The sequence below is a fragment of the Amphiprion ocellaris genome, chromosome 2 (genome assembly GCF_022539595.1).
Source record: "Amphiprion ocellaris isolate individual 3 ecotype Okinawa chromosome 2, ASM2253959v1, whole genome shotgun sequence".
Lineage (NCBI taxonomy): Eukaryota > Metazoa > Chordata > Actinopteri > Pomacentridae > Amphiprion > Amphiprion ocellaris.
Window position 1 is genome coordinate 9,565,264 of NC_072767.1, and position 26,456 is coordinate 9,591,719.

Sequence of the window (26,456 nt, forward strand, 5' to 3'; positions counted from 1 at the left end):
AAATACTTTGTGCTTTACTAAATACTTTGTGCTAAGTACTTTGACCTTTGTGGTCTCTCTCCAAGCTATATCTCTGACTTTTTAGAATCACACTTACTGGTACACACACAGGTCTTTTTTTTTTTAATGTTCCATGGGCCTTGCTGAAAACTAAAGGGAATGGAGCATATGAGGTCAGGGCCCTGAGACTCTCTTAATTTACTTTGAACTGTGTTTTAATTCTTCCTATAATATTTTTACTTTTTCCAACACTGTCTGGGTTATTACACATGAAACTGTGTTTTTTGTGTCTTATCACTATTGTTATAACTTCTGATCTTTAGGGGATCGTTGGAACAGGACGGCCCCCACACCAGTATCAGAAGCATCGACTTCCACAACAGTTGAAGAGAGGCATCTGGCTGGGTGTGTATAGGTGCAGAGGTGAAACGGTTTTTAAGGTCCAGGAAAGCCTGTTCAGCTTCAGGAGTCCAAATGAATGGTCTGGAGATGGAGGTCAAGACTGTGAGGGGTGCTGCGACCTTGCTATAGTCCCAGATGAACCTTCTGTAGAAATTAGCAAAACCAAGGAACCGCTGAAGCTGCTTCCGGTTTCCAGGAATGGGCCAGTGTTGCACAGCTGCCACCTTTCCAGGGTCCATCCTTTTTCCCCAGGAAAAATTATGTAACCCAGGAAGTTGACTGTGGATGCATGGAATTCACATTTCTCAGCTTATACGAGACGATTTTTAAGCAGTCTTTCTAATACTTGCCGAATGTGTCCAGTGTGCTCTTCCAGGTTATGGGAGTAGATTAGTATGTCATCCAGGTAGAGGAAAACGAACCGGTTGAGCATGTCTCTCAAAACGTTATTTATCAGGTTTTGGAAAACGGCTGGTGTGTTGGTGAGTCCAAAAGGCATGACCAAGTATTTGAAGTGTCCAAGATGGGTGCTGAAGGCTGTTTTCCACTCATCTCCTTCACGAATTCTAATGAGATGGTAGGCGTTCCTAAGATCTAATTTAGTGAAGACAGTTGCTCCCTGAAGAGGGGCAAAAGCAGAGTTGATTAATGGCAGGGGGTATGAATTCTTAATGGTAATATCATTTAGTCCACGAAAATCTATGCAGGGTCAGAGGGTCTTGTCTTTTTTGCTCACGAAGAAGCCGGTGCCTACCGGCTTCTTCTTGGACGAATTATTCCAGCAGCCAAAGATTCCCGGATTTAGGTCTCTATGGCGGTCTGCTCAGGTTTTGAAAGGTTGTAGAGTCGGATGGTGGGGAGTGTAGCACCCTTGAGAAGCTCAGTTGCACAGTCATAAGGTTGATGCGGGGACAGAGGCAGAGCACGGGATTTACTGAATACTTGGGCTAGATCGTAATAGTAGGGAGGAACTGAGTCTAGATTAATTGGTTTAGGTGGTTTTGGAGTTTCGTTGCCTGAAGGAGACAGTGCAGAAAGTAAACAACTTTGATGACAGGGGGAACTCCAAGGTGTGATTTCACCATTTTTTGAGAGGTTACTATGGAAATAAGTGAGGAACAAATGAGTAGCAACTCGATGGTTGACAAATCACAAGGAGCATTCTACTTATGGTATATGCATGCAGTTGATTTACTTGAGAACAAACTTGACATCGTGCATTTAAGAATAATATAATTATATATAATCATATAATTATCTCATACATATCTGAGAATTCATTCTCTGTTCCACTTTGTGAGTTCTGAATAATTGTGAAACAGAAAGTAACTTAAGCTTTCACAAAACCTGCACATCAGGCGAAGTATCCCCACAGAAACACGTTTACAGTCAATAGTAGCAGGGCATTAACATTGCAGACTCTTCTCCAGAGAGGCTTCTCCTGCAGGGAGGCAAATTCTTGGTTTTCAGTGTCTGGATGTACACTTTGAGAGCCCTGGCCAGTCAGACCACAAAGCCACAGAACAGCTCTCTGCCATTTGGAATCTGGCAAGCGGTCAGAGTCAGAACTGAGGTGAAAGTTCACCAGGTCAGACGTCACCTGGGGACCTGTGAGGTCAATCCGTGGCTCAAGGCAGTGTCTGGACCACCAGGTCAGCCTGCGCAGCTAAAGGAGAGAAAAGCAAACCAGGCACAAAATTACAAAAACTGTCAGTGTTACCATGGTTACCTTCCAATTGAGGACATTTACTACAGGTTCACATTATACTGTGGACTAGACCTTTTCCTATTTACACTGCAAATTCAGCATTTTGATTGTGTTTTCAACTCTTGCAAATACAGGCTACAGGTACTTCATAAGGAGTGTCAGAGTTTTAATGTCATATTTACAGATTAATAAGCACACTGTAAATTGTGACTAGTCCAGTGGATATAATGTTTCAGATATTACTACAATGAATACATAATCTGATGTCTGGTACACCACAAGACAGCATTTATCTGATTTAGTATCTAATGAAAACTACAAAGGAAAAGAAATCTTCATGTCACTGTTTCCTTCTGTTATCTACCTAACTACACATAATACAATTTATTATGACCATGCTATAGTCTTAAAGAGCGACATTATAGATTTGCTGGTTTGTAAAATACAGTGAAATAACTCAAAAGCTTATTGTGAGGTTTAAAAAGGTCTTATCCAAGGATCCAAGTTATAGGTTTTAAGTTCCTACCAAAGGGAATGTGGGTCTTGATTACTGTGCTTTCCTTATTTAGATTGTTTTACAACTGAACAACTCTAGCAACGGTTATCCAAAGTGAAGATATGCTTTGTTAACTCAGAGCTCGGGCTGGTGAACACCTCTGTTATTTACAGACTGGATATTTTGCACTAACTATTGATAGGTTTGCAAACAAAAGATTAAGTACAGGAAAGATTCTACTCTGCCTTTGCATATCTGGAGAACATGCAGATACCTGTAACCCTATTTGAAGCTCGTGTGAGACAATACTCATTTTCTGTTTCTCATTCCAAAGGTAAGAATAATAAATCACATGAATTGTAAACAAAAAGTGTCTACGATCTGTTCCTTACATGTTCTTCAGATATTGGGGCTGTGGCCAAGCTGACAGCAACAATGATAAGGCATGTGAGAGCAAATAGGATAAGAGCAAAGTACAGGTAGTGGACATCAGAAAGGACAGTAGGCCGATGATCAGGCTGACCACAGGAAGGTGGACTATAGGAGAATTCCAAAACTATGCGGATAAGTCCTACCACTAGTCCAGTCATCAGACCCCAGAATGCACCCTGCAAAAAAAGATAATAAAATAAAAAAATTATTTGCCTCAGTCTTTTTCAGGAGCTACAGAAGACATCAAATTTGGTTTGAAGCTCTCTAGCATGGCCCAAAGATATAAAGAAGTAAACTGACACAATTTAATGTGAGGAATGTGAAAGTACGTTACATTCAAATAAACTGTGCATTTGTCCTTTCCTCTCCATAAGGGGTGAATTTATGCTGAGTCGCAGAATAAATCACAACCACAACTTTATGTGGGATATAAAGCCCTTTAACCCTTTATTTCAAGCATGCATCTAGTTTATACTTAGAAAGTGTATCAGAGTATATCTTCCTATTATTACTAAAAGGAAATACCATAATTTCCGGACTATAAGCCGTGACTTTTTTCTCACGCTCTGAACCCTGTGGCTTATCCAAGGGTGCGGCTAATGTAGGGATTTTTACAGGTGCGCTTCATGCCGCCAATACGTTTTTTGCCTGGTCACGTCAGACCAATGAAATTACCAAACAGGTCACAGTGGACCAATGAAACTGTTCGAATAAAATCAAATTCACGTGCACTAAATTCTTCAGATCAGTTATTTTGCGCTTCTTGCACACACCCTCATCATGGAAAATCCACAAAGAAATGCATACAATGCGGCCATTAAGTTAAAAGCAATCGAGCTAGCTGTCGGAGAAGGAAATAGAGCTGCTGCACGCAAGCTCGGCATCAGCGAATTGATGGTGAGACGTTGGAGACGGCAGCGTGAAGAACTGACTCAGTGCAAAAAGACGACAAAAGCTTTCAGAGGTAATAAAAGCAGATGGCCCGAACTTGAAAACATTCTTGAAGGCTGGGTGAACACACAGAGAGCAGACGGCTGAGGCGTTTCCACCGTGCAGATCAGAATGAAAGCCAAAACAATCGCCACCGAAAAGAAGATTGAAGATTTTAAAGGTGGACCATCATGGTGTCTCCGATTTATGAGGCGAAAAGGCCTGTTCATCAGGGCACGGACTAGTTTGTGTCAGCAACTCCCTACCGACTACGAGGAAAAACTTACAAACTTCCGCAAATTCATTCAAACAAAGATAGCCGAGAATTCCATTGGACCAGATGACATCATAAATATGGATGAAGTACCTTTGACGTTCGACGTGCTTCTCACTCGGACTGTTAACAAGAAAGGTGAATCGTCCATCACGCTGAAAACAATCGGCCATGAGAGAACGCACTTCACTTGTGTTCTGAGCTGCACAGCATCCGGACAAAAGCTTCCACCAATGGTGATTTTTAAGGGGATGACGATGCCAAAAGAAAAACTCCCGAAAGAAGTCGTCGTGAAAGTCGACAAGAAAGGGTGGATGATAGAAAGCCTCATGAAGGAATGGCTGACAGAGTGCTACGGTAAGCGACCAGGAGAATTTTTTCACAGAAAAAAAGCATTGCTCATTTTGGACAGCATGAGGGCCCATATAACTGATTCTGTGTGATCCCAGCTGTGATTCCTGGGGGCACAACAAAGTTTTTGCAGCCGCTGGACATCAGTGTGAATCGTGCATTTAAAGCGGCACTCCGAGTTGAGTGGGAGGCTTGGATGACAAGCGGCGAGAAATCATTTACCAAAACTGGCCACATGCGAAGAGCAACTTTTGCTAAAGTCTGCCAGTGGATCCTGACAGCGTGGAAAAAATCCTCGATCACCAACGGGTTTCGAAAGGCTGGACTGCTGCGTGATGAAGAGGATAGCACAAGCTCAAGCGCGAATTTGCCTCAAGCCGAAAGTGACGTTGAGAGGGACAACGAAAGAGAGACTGAGAAAGTGTGTGAAGAAAAAATTCTGAGACTGTTCAATTCCGACACCGAAGAAGATGACTTCAGTGGTTTTAGTGCGCAGGAGGAAGGTGAAGATAGCGATCACTGACTTTTAATCAGCCACGTTACTGCCGTGTTACAGGCACTGTTTGAAAAAAAAAAGCATTTATTTAATAAGAAGCTAAATAAAAATCTGTGTAAATATCTCTTATTACAACATGGACACCTGCGGCTTATTGTCAGGTGCAGCTTATGTATGTATAAAAAAATATTTCATTTTAAATTTAGTGGGTGCGGCTTATATTCAGGTGCACTCAATAGTCCGGAAATTACGGTACACAAGAAAATTAAAGATTGGACCAGTGACTTTGAGAGAGAGAGAGAGAGAGGAAGAGCGAGAGACAGAGAGACAGAGAGAGAGAGAGACAGAGAGAGAGAGAGAGCGAGAGAGAGAGAGACAGAGAGAGACAGAGAGAGAGAGAGAGACAGAGAGAGAGAGAGAGACAGAGAGAGAGAGAGAGAGAGAGAGAGAGAGAGAGAGAGAGAGAGAGCGAGACCAACCTGCTCGTTGGCACGTGGCCAGAGGATAGCCATTAGGAATACAGCAGTAATGGGTGGAGCTAGAAAGCTTGTCATTGACTGAATGTAATCAAACAGCTGTCCACTGTTGGCTGTTTGGACAACTGGAATCCATAACAGGCTAACACACACTAAGAAAAGAATGAAGACCCTGAAAATACACATTCAAACACACACGCACACACAAACATGCATGTTCAGATTGTAAAAAGACATAATACTTGGGAAGGTCAGTCATATCAATTTTTTGTGAATGTGGTGCAGAATCTGGGCCATGTCAGTGGCACGTTTATGTAGTAGAATCTCTGACTCTGGTATTGGTTTTCTGTTATGTACAAGTTAATCTTTACACCCCTACCTTCCAACTATCATGAGCTCCCTCTCAGAAGCTTTAGGCCTGGCCTTGTGGTAGAGGTCCAGAGTAAACAGAGTGGAGCTGCTGTTAAAAATTGACGTCAGAGATGACATCAGTGCAGCTAACATCACTGCCAGCATCAGACCACGAAGACCTGCAAAAAAGAATAAAAAGTTGGCATGAGAATATATCAGGTCAATTATTTTTACGCTGACATACCTCTATTCAAGGTTCTATAATTCTGTCTAACCATGTGAATTGACTAAAAGGGATGCATCACATTGTGTGTAACTTTTGCAGCATTGGTACTAATTATCTTGTTATAATTAACAGACGAATCTTTAAGTGGTAATCTACTAGATTTTTGGCTCAATGTTGATGCAGAAAGATGAACGAAGAAAGATTTTTACCACTAATAACAAAACCTATTTAATTTCTAAGAAAGCATTATATTTTTAGGCAGTTTCTGTTCTGCTCATATCATAAATACAATCTTACAATATAGTCTATATATTAATAAATTTAAATATATTTAATCTCTAATTTAAGACAAAGAATGTCTTACTCAGTACTTATTATTCTGGGGCTGAACATTGGCTCAGTGGTTAGCACTGTTACCTCACAGCTAGAAGGTCCTGGGTTCGAGTTTACATTATCTCCCTGTGCCTGCGTGAGATTTCACCATGTTCTCTAGCTTCCAAAGACATGCTGAGGTTTATTGGTGATTCTAAATAGATGTAAATGTGAGTGTGATTGTTTGTCTCTCTGTGTAGCCCTGTGATATACTGGTGACCTGTCCAGCATGTCCCCTGCCTTCACACTAAATCAGCTGGGATAGACTCCAGGACCCCCACAACTATACAGAGGATACAGTGGTGAATAAAAAGTTGATGGGCAGATGCCAGAATTGATTTACTGTGTTTCGTGACCTGTTCAATAACATCTCAGACACTCCTGATGTTTTTGTGTTTGATGCTAATGTTGTTGTTGTCCCTGCAGTCTGTGGTGGCAAACATCAGTTAAGGTACAAATGAAGTTTAGTGGGTCAAGACCGACAGGCTTACCAAAGAAAAGAGCTACACAACAATTACCTCTGCTGTAACAGCCTGTTGTTTGCTGCTGTTTCTTTATCTTGTTATTGAAGAATATAACCCTTGCTCTATGTTTGAGTGGTAGGAATTGTTTAAGTAATGGCAGAATTCAAAAACATTATTTCAATTGTATGTAAAGTGTGTGACTCACCCACAGGCATTAGCTCTACCACTAGTTTAGGATAAGCAATGTTGGAGCAACCAACTGAAGATCCACACACACTCTGACACACTACTGGATCCACACAAGCAACTTCATCTAAAAATACACAAGAAAACACAGACAAGGGATGAAAGAATATGTAAAACCTTAGTGAGTTACAAAAATAGACAAAGTAGCAATTGCTTTTTATTTGTTTTATTTTGTTTTGTTTTGTTTGTTTGTTTGTTTGTTTTTTTAAAAGAATGATTCTACAGGTATTTGTTCAACTTTTACAATTTAAAAAATGTGCTGGAACAAACCAAAACCATAACAACTCTTTATGGAACAGTTTCTATGCTTTAAGATTTTTCCACCTCGGGTACAAAAATTAAAGAAATAATTCTGGAGATACATTTTAATATAATGCTGTCCAATTCAACCTGCCAGTATGATACAGTTTCAGCAAACATGATAATCTGCAGACTTTATAGTAGATCTGATTGTTGGATTGTATTCGGTCTTATAGGTATACCAAGAATGGGACAGGGGGTGTATGTTCCAACAGTATTGACAATGTGTTTGAAATAGCAATAATTATTTAATTGATAATTAAATGAATAATATCAACAATTACTATAACAGATACGACAGTCCCACAGAGAAACGTAGACAGACTGACCTGGAAACAGTGCTCGGCTTATCATGCCTGGCATCACAATGAAGAACATGGGCAGCAGCTTGAGATAGCCTCCCAACACACTGCCTGCCTTGGCATGAGACAAAGATTTGGCTGACAGAGACCTCTGGACTATAACCTGCACATGCAAACATACATCCAGACACTGTTATGATTATCACCATGTCTATTATAATACATGACTGCAGTCTAACAGATTTTTGTACTTTTAGTATTATTAGAAGAAATGTTTGTCTCTTTGACTGTTTTCTTTTTACTTTAATTCATTATAAAGGTAGTGTAACTATTTTTTGTTTCAGTGAGAAACCTTACACTTTTACTTACTAAACTTACTAAGTAAACAGCTTGACGCTCTGAACATTCCTCTCTCCATGTACCACATTCCAGAAAAAATCCGCTGGGCCAGTCGTGAAAGTTGCACTGTTTACCTAAGTCTTCAAACAACAAAAATGCAGTGTGCAAAATAATTCCTTCTCTAAAATCCCAAAAAATAGTCCAAGGCAATCCAAAAATAAGAAAATTGAGGTCAAAACTGTGGTCAAAAAACCATGTGGCTCCCCCCCTCTATGCCTGACAGCTGACTACTTAGCCACATCCACTCTTCCCATAACTGAAGTTACTGCACTTTAACCACTACACATTAACTTCAATGCATTTAGGCTCCTACAGACACAAAACATATTGGTAGCCTATATAAAGTCTTTTTCACCGAGATGGGGAGTAATGGAGTGCTGTATGAGATCACCAGGCTTCCACAATTACCCAACACAAAACCTAGCAAACATGCTTGGGAAAAGTTGGACTGCAAAGTGAAGGAAAAGCAGCAAACAAATTCTTAGCATACACTATCAGTCAAAAGTTTGGACACACCTTCTTATTCAATGCTTTTTATTTATTTGTATTATTTTCTACGTTGTACATTAATACTGAAGATTAACACTTTTTTTTATTTCCAACATAATTCCATATGTGTTCTTTTATAGTTTTGATACCTTCAGTATTAATCTACAATGTAGAAAATAATTAAATTAAAAAAACATTGAATGAGAAGGTGTGTCCAAACTTTTGACGGGTGATGTATGTCCAAACTCCTGTTGGAACTCCTGGACTTTTAGAAAAGCCCAAGGTGAAGACATCATGGACTGTTTGGTTTTGGGTTTGCAACATAAAAGATGGGTACTTTGAAGGATCTAAAATTTAAAATATATTTTATTTGGTTTACACTTTTGTCTTTACTACATACCCAAATGTCTTCTTTCATAGTTTTATTCTCTTCAGTTTTGTTCTACATTGTAGAAAATAGTAAAAATAAAGAACTTTAAATGGGTATGTTTGTCCAATCTTGAAACTGATACTGTATAGTTTTGCACATATAAGCAGACAATTCAAATAATTAATGAAGAAATTCATACTAGGGTTTTGGGGATAACTAAATGCGGGCCTTTGGACACTGTATTGTGGAAAAAAGAAGCAAATATAATCTTTTGAAAATACTGAGGATGCTGCTGCCTGTGTTTCATATATTTAGTTTGATCATTTATTTCACCTGGCTGTCGTGAGGCACTAAACTTCCACCATTAATACCGAGCAGCAGCAGCTTCAAATATGTCTGAAATACTCATCAGACTCTGATCTGATTAAATTTGAACAACATGATGGCAACTTCTGTGTCATGTACTGTGCTTGTGTTGTGGTGCTCTCTGTTTGTGAAATGGTCTGTTTTTGTTTTGTTGTTGAGCTTTGCACCTAAAGACCACCATAATTTCAGAAAAATCCTAATGGTTATCAGTGTTTTAAAGCCACCCCCTCCACCAGTTATTCTCACTCTAACGTCACATTTCTATGAACTACTGTACGTGTATTCGTGTAAGTAAAGTTACCTGATCTGTGCACCAGACCCATGTAGCCAGTATAGTGAGACCAAACACTAAACCTGGCCAGGGTATATCACCTGACACAGGGTCTCTGAACATGTTGAAGGCATCATTACGAGGTATGTGGCAGGTGGTGTTGGCAACTGTCACTGAGGGAAAACTTGACATGTAACGATCCACAAGGCCCTCATACCAGCCAACCTTGGAGAATGCTGGAAAATGCTCACACACACACACACACACACACACACACACACACACACACGCACACACACACACTTTACTTACTCATAAATCTGGATGTGACAGTCCAGCCTGAAGCACAGAGAACACTGAGCAAAAACGATTAACAGTTATTTATTTTTTGTGATGTAAAATGTTCATTGAGTAACACTTATTGGTAATTAGCACAAAATATCAGCTACCATCAAAGTCAACTGTCTCTTTATAGACTGCGTGCATGCCCTACCTATGAACATGAGTGCAAAGGCGCCCCCGACCATGATCACAGTCTGGAGTGCATCAGTGTATATGACTGCTGCCAAACCACCTAAAGACACATAAGATTTTTATGTTATTTAGCACGCTGTATCTGAGCTTTAGAGAAACTGTGGACAACACAATCAAAATATATAAGAAATCATAAGTTTGGTCAAAGAATATACCAAAGCACAGTTGTCTCAACATTGGCAGCTGTGCATATTGAAAAAGGAAAGGATTAATTGTGTGCTCCTGTCAGTGAGCGAGTGGGAGTGCAGATATATATAATTCTTTCAGGTTCACTATGTTGGGCATGCCTGAGTTGAGTACAGTTACCAGTAGGTCTGCCCCCTCTTCAGTGAGAAGGATCATACTTTGTATGGACTATATTAGTACATGTTTCTTTTGTTTATAATAGACCTGTTTTTTTTTTAGATGCATTGAAGCTGCCAAACCAGCTCTGAGTAACAACAAGTATGAATGAAGAGTCTACATTAACAGATCAGATCATGTTTAAAATTTACTTATGGTAATGATGTCAAGACCCACACCCCAGTCTAACTGACTACGAAACAGCTATTCTTGAAGAAAGATCAAAGCAGATACAGTTTGCTGCTACTCAAAGGCAGATGAATGCAGAATGTGTTAAGCACTCCACACTGTTGTCATTGCAGTACAACATTAGAACCTTCAGCAAGCTCTGACTGAGCCAGCTGATGGCTCACACTGCTCCCTGAAACTCCACTTCAGTCTCACTGTAATTCTTCTGTTATCAGCTCAACCCCCCATTAACTCATGTGAGCAGCTGCACCCTCATGTAAAACAGCCTGTTAACACACACATGCTGAGCAGAGTTTTAAACAATTCCATCTTTGAGTTGGAGTAGCTATCTGCCATTAGCCTTTATCACAGCAGCCATTTTGCAATCCTGTCTACACAAAGTAATGTTCTTTTACAACTAAAATGTATTCTGTTACATTTTAAAGGTAATGCGTTTTATGTCAAATTAGATTAGTATGTAATGCATCACAAAATTATATATGTACTTGTAATCAATGTATCTTTTCCATTAATTTTGTGGATGCTCTTTTTCAGCCAACCAGTCATATATTCAATTGTGAACCTGGTAACCCAGAAATTGAAGGGGGGGTTTCAAAGGTGCTTAAAGTTAACCAAGCCTCTAAGGTAAGTGTCTACCAAGGCATAATACTTCTCTAAACCTAACCTCATAGTTTTATGCCCAGACTTAGCCAGAAAGTGTGTGTGTGTGTGTGTGTGTGCGTGTGTGTGTAGGTGTGTGTGTCTGTGTGTGTGTGTGTGGCTGTGTGTGTGTGTGTGTGTGTGTGTGTGTGTGTCTGTGTGTGTGTGTGTGTGTGTGTGTGTGTGTGTGTGTGTGTGTGTGTGTGTGTGTGTGTGTGTGTGTGTGCACACCTGCTACAGTGTAAACAGCAGTAACCAGCAGTAGTACGCCTGTGGACAGATAGAGATTCCATCCCAGTGCCACCTGGATGAACAATGCCCCTGAAAAAATATCTGTCTAGAAAACAGACCATGTTTAATCATTTGTATGTCACTTTAGACAAAAGATCACATAAACATGTCCACATATGTGTCTTACTGATATTTTGGTGAAGATGTAGAGAATGAGTGACAGAACAGACATGTACATGCGTATCCTCTGGCCTCCGAAACGTTTTGCCAGGTATTCAGGCATTGTGATCACCCCAGCAGAGATGTAGACAGGAATAAAGATCCAACCCAGACCTACCAGAACCCATGCTGCCTGCAGACACACCAACATTTAAGTCATAACAACACATTTTCTAGTCTAGTTTTATATTTTATTTTGCGTAATTAATAATATACTGAAGTACACAAAAGATAGCACAAGGTTGACATTGCACAAAATAAAAAATACAAAACATGCTTATAGATTGGAAGCATTTCTCCACTCCACAGGCCACACCTGCATCATTCCTGGTGTAGCCAACTGGTTTTGGAAGCCACATAATTAGATGGTTGAAACGCTTGGAAAACACACCTCAATTTGTCAGAGTGTAAATACCAAATTAATATCATGGCCAAGCATGTACCAAGAAGATAAAGAAACACTCAAAGGAACTCCATCCATTATCTATACACCACTTAATCCTCTGTAGGGTCACGGAAGGGGCTAGAGTCTATCCCAGCTGACTTAGGGTGAAAGCAGGGGACTCTCTGGACAGGTCACCAGTCTATCACAGGGCTATATATAGAGACAAAGAAGCACACTCACATTCACACCTACTATTTAGAAACACCAGTTAACCTCAGCATGTCTTTGGACTGTTTGAGGAAGCTGGAGTACCCAGAGAAACCCCACGCAGACCCACAGGGAGATAATGCAAACTCCACACAGAAAGACTCCAGGCCAGGAAGTGATCCCAGGACCTTTTAGCTGTGAGGTACAGTACTAACAGAAGAACTCTGTTTGTATATCTGAGTTAAGCACTTAAGTACTTTGTGAGCATGGAAAGAGACGAGCAAAAGGAGGTCTCTAAGAGACAGAGAACAACTCTGAAAGAGTTCCATTCTTAGATTGTGCATACTTGTGCATCCATCCACTCCATCTCTGCACATATCACATCCTAGAAAAGTTGCCAGTTCATCACAGGGCTAACACAAAGACACAAACAATCGTGTATGCTCACACACAAACCTATGTCCAATTTGGATTCCCCAATTAACCTGCCATAGATGTCTTTGGACTGTGGAAGGTAACAATGCACAATTAGAGCACTGAAATAAATCATAATTTGGAAAATGCATTAAAAGAGTTTGTGTGGAATACTGGGAGGCACAGGGCTTGGTTACATAATAGTGAAATGTCAGAACTGAATGTGCCTGAAAGATTAAAAAAGGATAAAACTTACTGTGTATGCAAAACATTTCTGCCAATTTGTACTCCACATGTTCACAAGATAGGCAAGCTGGAGATCTTGTGAGGTATATTGTAATGATCATTGGCTAAACAGAACTTGCCAAAAAATAGGACTGTGGCATAGCTTATATGAAGGCAGGGCTAACAAGAAAGTCAGATGATGGCTTATGCCATACTACACCCAGAAAGTGTGTAGTAAGGCAACAGTCAGTGTGTGTAGAGGAACACACACATAGAAACAATTATATATATATATATATATATATATATATATATATATATATATATTAGTGGTGGGACATGATTAAAAAATTTAATCTAATTAATTACAGGCTTTGTAATTAATTAATCGCAATTATTGCAGTTTTGTCAAATAGCAATATTTGACACAATAACTGAAGTTTTTCAATTCAAATAAAATTGTGGTTGACAGTTGAATCAATGAATAGATATATACATGTTTATAATTTAAAATTTATTTTTAAAAAAAAAAGGAAAATGGGACAAATAGAAAAAAGTGATTTTGATGACTTAAAGCCTGAAGCTTCAGAAAGTTGAAAATCCAGAGATTCATTCTGTTTTCATCTTTTCTGGGTCTGATAAATGGTGCAATTTTGATGGTTCTTTTTATAGGAATATCAATTTTTATTTATGTAATTTTTTTATAAACAAAAAGTTTATAATGAAGTTATTAAAAGACTGATATTTTCCTTGTTTATGTTATTCCTCCTCCAAGGAGTCAGAGCCTCGATGGAGTAAAACCACAAAAATGATTCATTTCTATTTATCTGCATTTTTCATCTGTCTGCTACATTCACAGATTACTGCAAATCTAAGTGCAATTATAGCGATTTTATTCAACATTTTAAGACTTTCTGTAAATTCAAGCACTGTCTAGAAAAGTGGTCTATTATGGGATGGCTACACCGTTAGCCGTTAGCATGACTCATAGCTAACGTTAGCTCTGGTGCTAACAGCAACATGTTTTACATTGAGGAGATACCGTCGGCTTGAAGTGCTGCAGTGATCAGAAAACTCTTTGTTGTACAATTTGCACACAACCAGGCTTTTATCCAAGCTGCCATCAGGAAGATTTTTAAAAGGAAAATTTCTGCCCAACAAGCTCAATCTCGTCTTCCTTCAGTGTTTACCAGTGCCTGACTTCACTCAGTGCTTCCTGTGCTTCTTCTTCATGGCTACAAACAGACTTTAGGTTCATTACCGCCACCTGCTGGGCTGGAGTGTTCATCAGAGTTACCAGAAATGCCAGAAATGAGGGAACTGAGGAGGGTGCAATTCATTGCGTTAATATTTTCAACGCGTTATTTTCCCTGTAATTAATTGAAATTAACGCGTTAAAGTCCCAGCCCTAAATACATATATATATATATATATATATATATATATATATATATATATATATATATATATATATATATATATATATATACATAAATAAAATAATTATTTCTATGTGTGAATGTAATTGGACTGTGTTTCTTACATTCCATTCAAATCCTCCAACTGCAATGCCTCCAGCTGCTCCTGTTCCTGCTAGACCAATAAACAAACCACTCCCAACATTACTGGACATCAGAGACGCTCCAATCTGTAAATGAATACAGATAAAAGACAATATCAAGAGAAGATTATATTATGCTATATTTACGTGACAAAAGTTCAAAGCTTTAGGTCACTGAGATTAAAAGATGGTTTAACTATTTAGTCAATGTTAAGATGCAGTGGGTAATACCACAACAAACCTGCACTGTAAATAAGGAAGATTACAAGAGAATAACCACTTTGTGCCTAAGAGCGACATCGGAATAACACAGCCACATACCAGCACAGGGATGTCAAGTAGTGCAGCCACACAGGGCCTCACACTACATTCTCACAACATAGTTTTATTTTATTAACTTCTGTGAAGTGAATTCCCCCTCTGTGATATGAAATATTAAACATGCAATTCAATTATTCCTTCCTGGCATAACACCCAAAGATGTAGATCATGGAGGATATCAACTCATGAATTAAAACAAATCAAAGAGAAAGTCATAAATAAATAAGAAACCAAGCAAATTAAATTGCATGTTTTATATATGTATGTACACTCCCCTTCAAAAGTATTGGAACAGTGAAGACAATACCTTTTTTTGCTGTAGACTGGAAACATTTGGATTTGACATCATCATCATCATGAATATGAGACAAGAGATCAACATTTCAGCTTTTATTTCCAAGTATTTACATCTTGATCTCATACACAAGTTAGAAGATAACACCTTCTAAATAAACAACAAATAGTGCTCAATGTCTACATTCAGTTTCAGATTTGGGTTTTGCCTGTGCAGATTGTATCTATAGTTTCAGGTGTAACCAACAAGAAATCTAGAGAGCTGTCTATGGGTGAAAAACAAGCAATTGTGAAGATGAGAGAAGATGGAAAATCAATCACGGCCATTGGCCATAGAACAGTACAATCATTTGAAATGTCCTGAAGAAGAAAGAAACCACTGGTGTACTCAGTAACAGACGTCAAACAGGTAGACCAAGGAAAACAGCAGCAGTTGATGACAGAAACATTGTGAGAGCTGTAAAAAAAAAAAAAAAAAAAAAAAAAAAAAAAAAAAAAAGACCCTAAAACAATTGTTAGTGACATCAGCAACAATTACAGAAAGTACAGAGATGAGCCTCAGAAATTCTGGGACAAAGTTTTCGGACAAATGAGACAAAGATGAACCTTGACCAAAATGATGGAAAGGCTAAAGTTTGGAGAAAGAAAGGATCTGCTGATGATCCCAAACATACAAGCTCATCTGTGAAACACAGTGGAGGTAATGTCACGGCTTGGGCTTGCATGGTTTCTTCTGGGATGGGCTCATTAATCTTCATTGATGACAGAACACATGATGGCAGCAGCAAAATGAACTCAGAAGTCGACAGAAACATTTTCTCTGTCAATGTAAAGGAAGATGCCACCAAACTGATGAGGAGATCCTTCATCGTGCAGCAAGATAATGACCCAAAACACACTGCCAAAACAACAAAGGAGTTCATCCGGGGAAAGAAGTGGAAGGTTTTAGACTGGCCAAGTGAATCTCCAGACTTCAACCCTATAGAGCTGCATTTTATGTGCTAAAGAGGAGACTGATGGGAGAAACCCCCCAAAACACACAACAACTGAAAGTCTGGAAAATCATCACAATCGAAGAATGCAAAAGTTTGGTGATGTCAGTGACAGGCTTGATGCAGTTATTGCAAGCAAAGCATTTGCAAAGTCTTATTCACTTTAATCTATTTTAAGTCTATCTGTTCTGATATTTTTGCTCACCTAAAAATTCAGTGTTCTGTTACAAAGAATGCTATCTTCTAAGTTATGTATCAGATCCAAATTGAAATACCTGGAAATAAAAGCTGAAATGTTGATCTCTTGTCTCATATTCATCGTTTGATGCCAAACCCAACTGTTTTAATTCTACAGCAAATAGAATGGAATTGACCTCACTGCTACAGTAGTTTTGGAGGAGAGTGTATGTAGACTGTATATAGTGTAGTAATGTATATTACTGTAATTACTGGGACTTTTAATGTAGTTCCTTAAGAATTTCATTAAAACTGTATGACGAATTGCTACTAAAAAACATAGCATACCACTCCCAGTTGAGCTGCACATTATAATATTTAATTTGAATGGGTTTTCTTAAAGCTGCAGGACGAGTTAGGTGTCAAAAATTGTGTCGGGAGAATTTATAATAAGAATAAACCCAAGGAATAACAATAAGTGCGCTTCAATGTTTATGCATTGGCACACTTATTGGGACCGGGAGAGAAAGCAGTGAAATCTGTGGACCAGGGAGGAGTGTGGGAATGTGTACACTGTGTGCCTTGGATGGGAATGAACGTGAGGAACTGGTGAAGGCATGAAGTCTTGACGAGCTGGCACCATGTGAATATCTGAACCAGGCTTTCATGCAGTGGAGTGCTAAGTGGTGGCAGGTAAGGCAGCCCCTGTGCAGGTGTCTGAATTGCTGCTGATTAGGCAGCATCTTTGTCAAGCGCACAGTGAGGGAAAGAGGAAGAGGAGGAGAGAGACTGCCAGTGTCACAGTGGCAGTACTCTCTCCTCCTCCGGCCCTGTTTTCCTCGCTGCTCTAGGTGTGCGTGGCACAGAGGCTGGTGGCAGATGCAGCTCATCGCCAATCAGCAGATCGGGTGCAGATGGGAGACAGCTAATTACTCATCACGGCTCCGCCATAAAACCAGAGGACACGCGTCATTTGATGCCGGACCATCATTGTGCTTCCAATTAGTTCTGTGAGCTGATCAGTCTGTGTCAAATGCCTAGAGCTTTCAGTAATCCTGTTTTCTGTCAAGAACTGACTCCTGCCTGCTTATGCCACCCATTCCTGCCTGGTTTCTTCGTCGGCTGCTGGTTCTCTGTTCCGCCATGGATTCCATTTTCCACTGAGGAGATTCACCTGCTGCCGGCTTCGCCACCGAGTCCACCTGCCTCACCACCTAGATGGCTACGCCATCTGAGACGCTAACTCCTCTGTCTCTCCCACGGACGCCACACACACCAACTCAGTGTCAGTCACATCTGGGGACATCCTATCCACCTTAAAGACTGGAGGAAGCCTGGTCACAAGTTGGACATTCTCCCTATATGAAGTCAGTATCGTTCCCTAAGCCCTAGCAACACCAGACTGACATATTCCTAAATTCCAGCCTACTATTAAGAAAGGAATAGGTTAGTCTTGGGGTCTTAGTCAGGATTCTGTCAGCCTAGGTTCCGTGTTTATTCTGGTTTATGTATTTACTTTGTTTTCCTGCCTTGGTCTTACCATACGTGGGTTAACCGTAATTTTAGTTTTCCAGTTCTGTAATTTGTCCTCCTACCCTCTAGTGGGTTTCTTGATCAGTCTGCTCTCGGCGGCTTAGTATACTTCCGTTTCCGTTTTTTCTAGTTCTGGTAGAGTTTGTAGTTCTTGTTTTTTCTGTGTTGTAAATAAAGTATTCTGAAACTGCACATCTGTCTACGTTCTCGTTTCCGGCTCCTGAGCCTCTGAAACCTGTCGTAACAACCAGCAAATCAGGGCAGAGACAGGGACTCTGACACTGACATTTATGATTGGCTGTTTTTCATAAAACTGAACGGGTTTTCTTCAACAACAGAATCTAATGTACATTTTTGCCTTCTTTCAGTCTGTTTTTTTTTTCCAGTTTAAGAATTAGCGTGGTTCATCCTCAACTAAACAACTTCAATAAAAATGGACCACTCTTGTTGAGAAAGATTTCTGAAATCTTCTGTTTTATGTATATCATGTAACCTGTCAGTTTTAAAAAGACTAATTACATTTGCAACATCTTTGAGGGTAATTGATTTATCAAATAATTCCATTTAATTATTACTGAAGGGTTTTCCAGTTGGAGAGCTTAGAGCAGAGTTGGCAGATAAAACAAGAAAGCAAGAGCTATATAACTTTTAAAAACAGGCTAAAACTACAATCATAAACAACTGGTAACGACTGGTATGGAGTAGTAGACTGGTAAATTGTGGAATATACTTTGCTCATTCAGCTGTGAGATCATACTGGGAAGTGTGCAGGGTAAATATTTCTTGTGTTTTGATATGTGTGACACACTTGCCTACTTTGCAGCATAGGAATGTGTACTTAAGTGCTGAACAGCATATAGTACACTAGCCTGAAGCATAGCTGTCAAATACTTTGTACTCACAGGCCACCAGGTCATTGAACGGCCAGCCAAGAAGTATCCGCCCACAGTGCTGCGATTGGCTCGCATGGATGACTATAGAGGAGATGGAGGTAAAGACTTAAAACCAGAAGGTATAAGGTGTAATGAGTTCAGTCATTTCTTACCCAAATTCCAACCACCATGACAATGATAAAGTAGACGACAACCACAGCAATGTCAGCAGCATCCACACTGAGATGAGGATTGGGAGGCACTGCAGTCGTGGTCCCAAAGAAGCTGCTGCCTATGTACCAAATGCAAAATAGATGTTCACTATAGCAGCAGTTTCTTTTCTGTGACAGACACGCCTTAAACATACAGATATCACATGTAAGTTGTTTGGATACTTGAAATCTTTTGAGAATTATCCACAGAAGTTTAACTCACAATTAAATTTAAAAAAAACTTTTGCGTGTTTTTGCTTTACAGCTGATGCTAAAATAAGTGGCGATTGTTAATGCATCTATTACACATAAAACAGATATATAATAATTTAGGTCCCATTCCAACCGGTCCTAAGAGAAACCAGTGCTTGCAAAAGGTTCCGAGGTACGTATTGAATATGCACAAGCCCACACTGGGGGAATTGATACACTATCTCGGCTGCAGTCTGAATGAAAGTGGTATGTTGCGAACTTGTGACAACAGACGTCAAGGGGTTAAAGAACATTTTCAGTTCATTTCATCCTGTCATATTTCCTATTAACGTATGTATTGTGGTTCTGTGGGTTGCACTAACTTTGAACACTCAACCTCTGTTAGGGGAAATGTGAAGTTGCACAAAATAGCTTACATTGGCAAAAAGAAAAAAGTGAGAACTTCCTGCAGCTCTCTAAAAAAAATGTAACAGAAATATTTTAAACATTTGTAGACCACATGCAGAGCACAGCTCAGAGTATAAAATTGGAATGACTAAGCAGGCTGCAAATCTTCCCTCCCCTGAGATTTTAGTAGGTGGAACAAAACTCATGTCAGTCAATGGGCAGCTCTTGAGTCACATGATGCAAATGTTGTGGTATCACACTCTGAAGTTAGGCTACGGAAAGGATAGTTGGCTAATTTAGGTGTTTGAGACAAACTCTCTGAGAATATCTTTCATTATTATATTGAAATGGCTTAATGGTGACGGCCCATGCACAGAACTCTATGTATTTAAACTGCCTTTTCAAATTGGGTTTAGTATAATACTAATACTAATACTAATAATAATAATAATAATAATAATAATAATAATAATAATAATAATAATAATAATAATAATAATAATAACTATTATTATTATTACTATTATTATTATTATTATTATTATTATTATTATTATTATTATTATTATTATTATTATTATGTATAACATTGGCATGTGAGTTTCACGATGTCCTACCCTCTATCATAGTCCTGTATCAGATGACTTTTGTTTGAAGAAAAAAGTAAAGTTTTTGGTCCCTCGCTGGTGTTTATTTAACATTATCACTTCTCAGAATGTGCTTTCTCCATGGAAACACAGAGGGCATTCAACACAGTATGCCTAACTGTTTGTGAAATTTTATTACAGAGCATCATTTGTTTTCTAGGTTAAACAATTGAATTCATGTAGATCAGTTGTCGTTTTGACAAACAATTTAGACTGCAAGCCCTCAGACATAGTTAAACAAAGCAGTGAAACTGATGAGGTCTTTTTGTTGGCCATTGAGCTGCTAGCAATGAGTCTTAATACTGTAAACAGAGAGGACAGAGCATAAACTAGACTGCCACTTTCAACTTCCTTTAATTATCATCAGGGTCCTGATGAGAATAGCTTCAAAATCATTTTAATGGTGCACTGGCATGTGGTATGTAGAATGGTGACTGTTTCATTTTCACTCCACAACAAACCTATACTAGCAGTGTGTAATTTGGATTGAGCAGGTACCATCGTAAGAAATGTGTAACGCTGTAAGGCATTATGTCTTACACATCCATCCATTATCTATACATCGCTTAATCCTCATTAGGGCCGTGGGGGGCTGGAGTCTGTCCCAGCTGACTTAGGGTGAAGACAGTGGAAACCCTGGACAGGTCACCAGTCTGTCACAGGGCTACATACAGACAAACAATCACACTCACATTCACACCTACAGGCAATTTAGAAAAATCAATTAACCTCAGCATGTTTTTGGACTGTGGGAGGAAGCCGGAGTACCCGGAGAAATACCACGCATGCACAGGGAGAACATGGAAATTCCATGCAGAAAGAGCCCAGGAAGGCCGTGACGCGAACCGGGGATCTTCTAGCTGCAAGGTGAAAATGCTAATCACCACGCCACTGCGCAGCCCTCACTGAGGCAAGTATTTGTTTTTTTTTTGTTTGTTTTGTTTTTTTTTAATACAGTGATTGGTGTTGTTATTTTTATTTACTGATTACAACAAAATAAATTGAATGACATCTATGGCTCTAATGCAGCTGTCTCTCTCTCTATCTTAGCAGGCACTCTTGTCTCAAGCAATGTCTCGCCCACAGCACTATCACATTGGCTGTTACATGTCACAAGTAACAGCCAATCCCAGAAATCTATTGTTTACAGACTGGGACAGTGAGCATATTTGCTAAGCGACATAGCTCCAGTGAATTACCAGAGCTGTGTCTGGAAGGTGAGGTAAACAAACATGTTGTTGAAGTTCTAATAAATAACACAGTATTATGCAACTATGCCAAATGTCCCTGTTACATATAATGCCCCCCAATAATTCCCTTCTAGGTGTTAACAAGTGGGTGCAACTTGAATTTATTTTGTTGGCAGTGCTAGGCTACGGTTATCATTATGTTTGCTGTGTCCCTTAGTCTGTGGCTAATGCTATCAGAACTCCCGTAACATTTTCCTGAAGTAAGATTAACTTACAGACATATCACTACACTGGGGACACGATTTGCAAAAACTAAACAAGAAACACAGTCATTTCTGCAAATCAGAAAATTTGCTACTCACAAAGCGAAGGCTATGTTGACAGCTAGGAGCAATAGAAATAGAAATAAGAATGATGACTTTGTGTATCACATCACACTACAATGCTCTCCTCTGTTTACTGTGAGACTGATTGATTGAAATCATTAACAGCTATCCTAATTAATGAAGAAGTATAGTTATGAATGAAGTTTCCTGCTATCACATGTATATACAACATTTAATATATGTATGTATAAATTCAGTAATAGTAATCCTTATTAATGAGGAACCAGTGTTATGAATGGTTTCCTGCTATTACATGCTGTAGGATCCACCAGCCATTAACAACAGTGAAACAAAGCAAATGCAGATCTTTATCCCCCTCCTGTAGCTCTGGATTTTTAACACCTTCACAGCAACAGGTTGGAGACGAGGCTCTCTGTGTTCAATGAGAGTAATCGAACAATGTGTATTGGGGCCACAGTTGAACCAAATGACTGACTCACATCCCCAGTCACTACTAGGACAAAGGACCACATGGCCCCCATAAACTCTTTAATTCCTGACCCTGCAGAAAGTGGGGCTAAGAAATCTTGATAACAGCTTCAAAAGAAATCCAGTTCACTGACAATGCTACAAGGAACTCTGAACTCAAATTAGAACAAAGAAAGACAATTATTCTAAATTCTGAATATAACCCTTCTATATGCATATTCATTTTACAGAACAGCTGAACTTTCCAATAACCTCGTGATCAATGTATACCTTTTCTTTTAATCTTTTATTTTACTTGTTTGTGTATCAACATTAGAATTTTAACATGTCTGATGTTCATGTGGGCATATCTAGTATTGTTCTGATCAGCTGTCAATGTGTCACCATATTATAGTATTTTGTCCATGAACCCTAGATGAGGGGCCACACCCTATCGCAAACCTGGGATTTCATCCTCTAGAGACCACCGCACAACAGGGGGCGTGGCTGGTCTGACAGATCACTGAGGGGGTCAGTTGGAATCTTCATGTATACAACTGACTTCTTCTTGGACGTCCCTTAGTTCTGCCCCAAGTTATGCTGCTGAAAGCCTAGGCTGCTGGGGGACCTCTCTAGATGCACTGAGCCCTTTTTCTCATTACCTATATATTTTTTTATAGATACCGTTATTGCATTGCATTAACTCTGTTTCCCCATGTGTCCTTTCTCCGAGTGTCCCTGGTCCCAGAGCTGGATGCTTCTGATCTGTGGCTGCTGTGCCACCAACTGGCTTAGTCTCCATTATGTCCACTTTGAGATGCTGCTGCTGACCTTCCTCCAGCCCACTGCTTCCAGCTACCCATTTCCACCAATCTGCTCTGCATTGCCCTTACTATACTCAATATGCTCATCTACACACTGTTTGAATTTTACTACCAGCTATGTATATGTAGTATATTTAATGCCAGAAATTTATATCATAACAGTAAACTTATGAATCAGTTTCAATGTTGGCTTGTATATTGTATGTATTATCTATCTTATCATGCACGTACCCAAATGTGTGTTATATGTTCCTTGTTCCCCCTCTTTTTTTTTGTCTGCATTTGTTCTCATTGTTTAACTCCACAAAAGAGGTGTCAACATTGTATGAGATTGATGCATATTTTAGTCTTGCAGCCAAATATTTTAATATTTAGTGCATGTGTGTGACCATCACCAGCCCTCCCTAAAAGCTAAGCAGATATTCTTTATTAGAATTCCCTATTATGAGCCAGGGAGGGCAGTGCTACACCTCAGTGATGTGCGGGGGAAACAAAGACTGGACAGGACGAACAGGACGAACAGGATTAACAGGGATAGAAAATAACAGGCGGTGCTATTGCAATTAAAGATTGTAAGGTGGTGTGTTATTCCCAGTTACTAACTGTCCCTCAATAAAAAAAAATTGAAAAAAGAAAAGAAAACCTCTTCTCAGTTCAATTCAGTTTTATTTATATAGTGCCAATTACAGGTCAAATTGTCTCAAGACGCTTTACAGAACCCATATGCCTGAACCCCCAGAGCAAGCCCTAAGGCAACAGTGGCAAGAAAAACACCCTTTTAACAAGGAAGGAACCTTGAGTAGAACCCGGCTCTTTATGTGGGGGGACCCATCTGCCTGCTGGCCGGCAGGTTGAGAGGGACAGAAGAGGTAGAGAGGTAGGACCGAGAAGGACTTGAGGACCCTGATTTTGAGGCATTCTCATCTAATGAGAGTGTTGACCCTTCTGTTGTCTCTCAACCACCAGCAGACATGATCACTTCCAAAAATGGAAAGATAATATAGTCCCTTTCCCCACTTCAACAGCAGGGTAGACTTAACACTACTAATATTATCAAAATGGTTCCAGGCCTCACCAGATATGCAATCAGCCATGTTGAAGACATGAAGTCATCATTAGAGCTCTTCATAACACCATCGATTGAAAATATTGTACTTGGGATGACAAATTTACACATACACAGGGGAAGCCTGTGTATGGAGACAGTTGGAAAGATTTGGATGTAGTTGACTTGGAAGCCAACATTGGCTTGTTTATGAAAGGAAAAGGGGGGTCACCAACATCAATCAATACAGTTCATTCTGTGAGAGTCATGAATGTGCACCCCAAATTAGAAAAGATTTGGATGAAAGATTTTCAAGATACATTAACTCTAAAACTGAATGTTTGACCTGATGGTGGTGCTACAGGAAAGGTCATATTATCACCAAAACCAATAGGGTTCACACTCTTGTGGTTATTAATGTCAGTAAATTTGAGAAGATTTGTATGAAAACTTGGGCTGCACAGTGGCGTAGTGGTTAGCACTTTCGCCTTGCAGCTAGAAGATCCCTGGTTCGCGTCCCGGCTTTCCCGGGATCTTTCTGCATGGAGTTTGCATGTTCTCCCTGTGCATGCGTGGGTTTTCTCCGGGTACTCCGGCTTCCTCCCACAGTCCAAAAATATGCTGAGGTTAATTGATTAATCTAAATTGCCCGTAGGTGTGAATGTGTGAGTGCTTGTTTGTCTATATATGTAGCCCTGCGACAGACTGGCGACCTGTCTAGGGTGTCCCCTGCCTTCGCCCGAGTCAGCTGGGATAGGCTCCAGCCCCCCCCGCGACCCTAGTGAGGATTAAGCGGTGTATAGCTAATGGATGGATGGATGTATGAAAACTTTTCAAGATATATTAATTCTAATTTAAAAGTTTGGCCTAACGTTGGCACTAGAGGACAGGTGAACTCATTGATAGTTTTCATTTTCAAGGGGTTACTTATGTATTCAACAAATAAACAAAGTACCTTACACAAAAACTTGGTCAACAGTTTTATGTAAATCATTTTCTGGGATCAGATTGACATATTTCTTTGGCCTTTTGTTGGCTTTATTCAATAGGTTAGAAGAGAGACAGACAGGAAAGTAGGGAGAAGACCTGCAGCAAAGGGCCGTGAGCTGAAATCAAACCCAGGTCGCTGCATTGGGGACTGTAGCCCTTGTTTATAGGTCGCCCACTCAACCAGTTGAGCTACCTGGGGCCCTGATAATGAAACTTCTTAATGTACCATAAGTTTCTGCACAAGTTATAAATGTTCAACATTTATAAAATCATATCTTAACTAATAGAACAATGCTGTCTGTTGTACAGTCAGGAGTTTGGGGCTATTAATTATTTATTTGGGGTATTGTTGTATTATGAGACTGTGTGGTTGAATTTTTTTCCCCTCAAAATTAGCACAACATCTTTTCTGCTTGCCTACATTTTAGTTTTAGTTGTGCAAATCCCACCTATAGCTCACAATCTTTTGGTGATAGGTCTACAGTGTAATTAGCTCATTACAAGTTAATTTTTACATTCACACAATAAAACAGAGGACATAACCAGGTCACCAGGCTTCCGTGGACTGTTTTCAGCCCCGGCAGGCACCAAAAAAGGCAGCACGTGTTGAATTTGCTGATTTTAAATTGTGTCAAAACTATCTATCTATCTATCTATCTATCTATCTATCTATCTATCTATCTATCTATCTATCTATCTATCTATCTATCTATCACCCTGAAAGCTGTGTACAACACCAATTTGTGTGTTGCCATAAAAATGAGACTCGGTTGTACGCAAAGCCGGCAACCATTAAGCTTAGTTTTAAAAAGTTCTGACCTGTGGTGAGACTGGCAGACATGTTGATTCCAATCTTCCAGATCTTGACGACTTACTGTACGTACACTGTCCTCACAGGTTTCCCTATGTATGAGTACTTGTGACTGGATAAGATTAGTTGATCCTGCCTTTAGACCTGACAAAGGTGCATCTGTGCACTGTGACAACTCATCAATGATTAATCATGTTTTTTATTGCGACGGTTAAACTTCACTAGTTAGCAATTATCTCAGGGCAAAGACTGCCAAACTGAAACTGACAACAGTTATGACAGGGTCCACAGTTTCACACAGTAGGCAATTTTATTCGATATTCAGTTTGTCAATTCTACATTGGTCAGTGAATATTAAAGGAAAAAATTATGTGCTTCTCCCATGTGCCACTTAGAGTTGTGCAATTAAGTTTATAGTTTAGCATATTATTCAAAGGCTCTGAAACTCACATCAAGCTGTCTACTAAATTTAATTCTTCAAGCCAAA

General features: G+C 39.5%; 1 protein-coding gene across 4 annotated transcripts; it reads right to left on the reverse strand.

Annotated features, from left to right (window-relative positions):
• Positions 1–1,569: 1,569 nt before the first annotated feature.
• slc5a9 (solute carrier family 5 member 9) lies at positions 1,570–26,121 on the reverse strand. 4 transcript variants are annotated; one of them, XM_023290847.3, is made up of 14 exons: positions 25,978–26,121; positions 19,030–19,148; positions 18,887–18,958; positions 14,650–14,754; positions 11,844–12,008; positions 11,657–11,762; positions 10,215–10,295; positions 9,752–9,957; positions 7,854–7,989; positions 7,184–7,291; positions 5,945–6,095; positions 5,569–5,737; positions 2,999–3,214; positions 1,570–2,068 (listed from the first exon to the last, which is right to left on the reverse strand). In XM_023290847.3, exons 1-14 carry the CDS (start codon positions 25,997–25,999, stop codon positions 1,757–1,759), a joined length of 1,968 nt encoding a protein of 655 aa, XP_023146615.2. In that variant the 5' UTR covers positions 26,000–26,121; the 3' UTR covers positions 1,570–1,756. The 4 variants fall into 4 exon arrangements, with proteins under 4 accessions (XP_023146615.2, XP_035813397.2, XP_054861884.1 ...); XM_035957504.2 differs by lacking the exon at positions 11,844–12,008; XM_055005909.1 differs by lacking the exon at positions 25,978–26,121 and having other exon boundaries at positions 18,887–18,982; positions 19,030–19,130.
• Between the last annotated feature and the right edge of the window lie 335 nt (positions 26,122–26,456).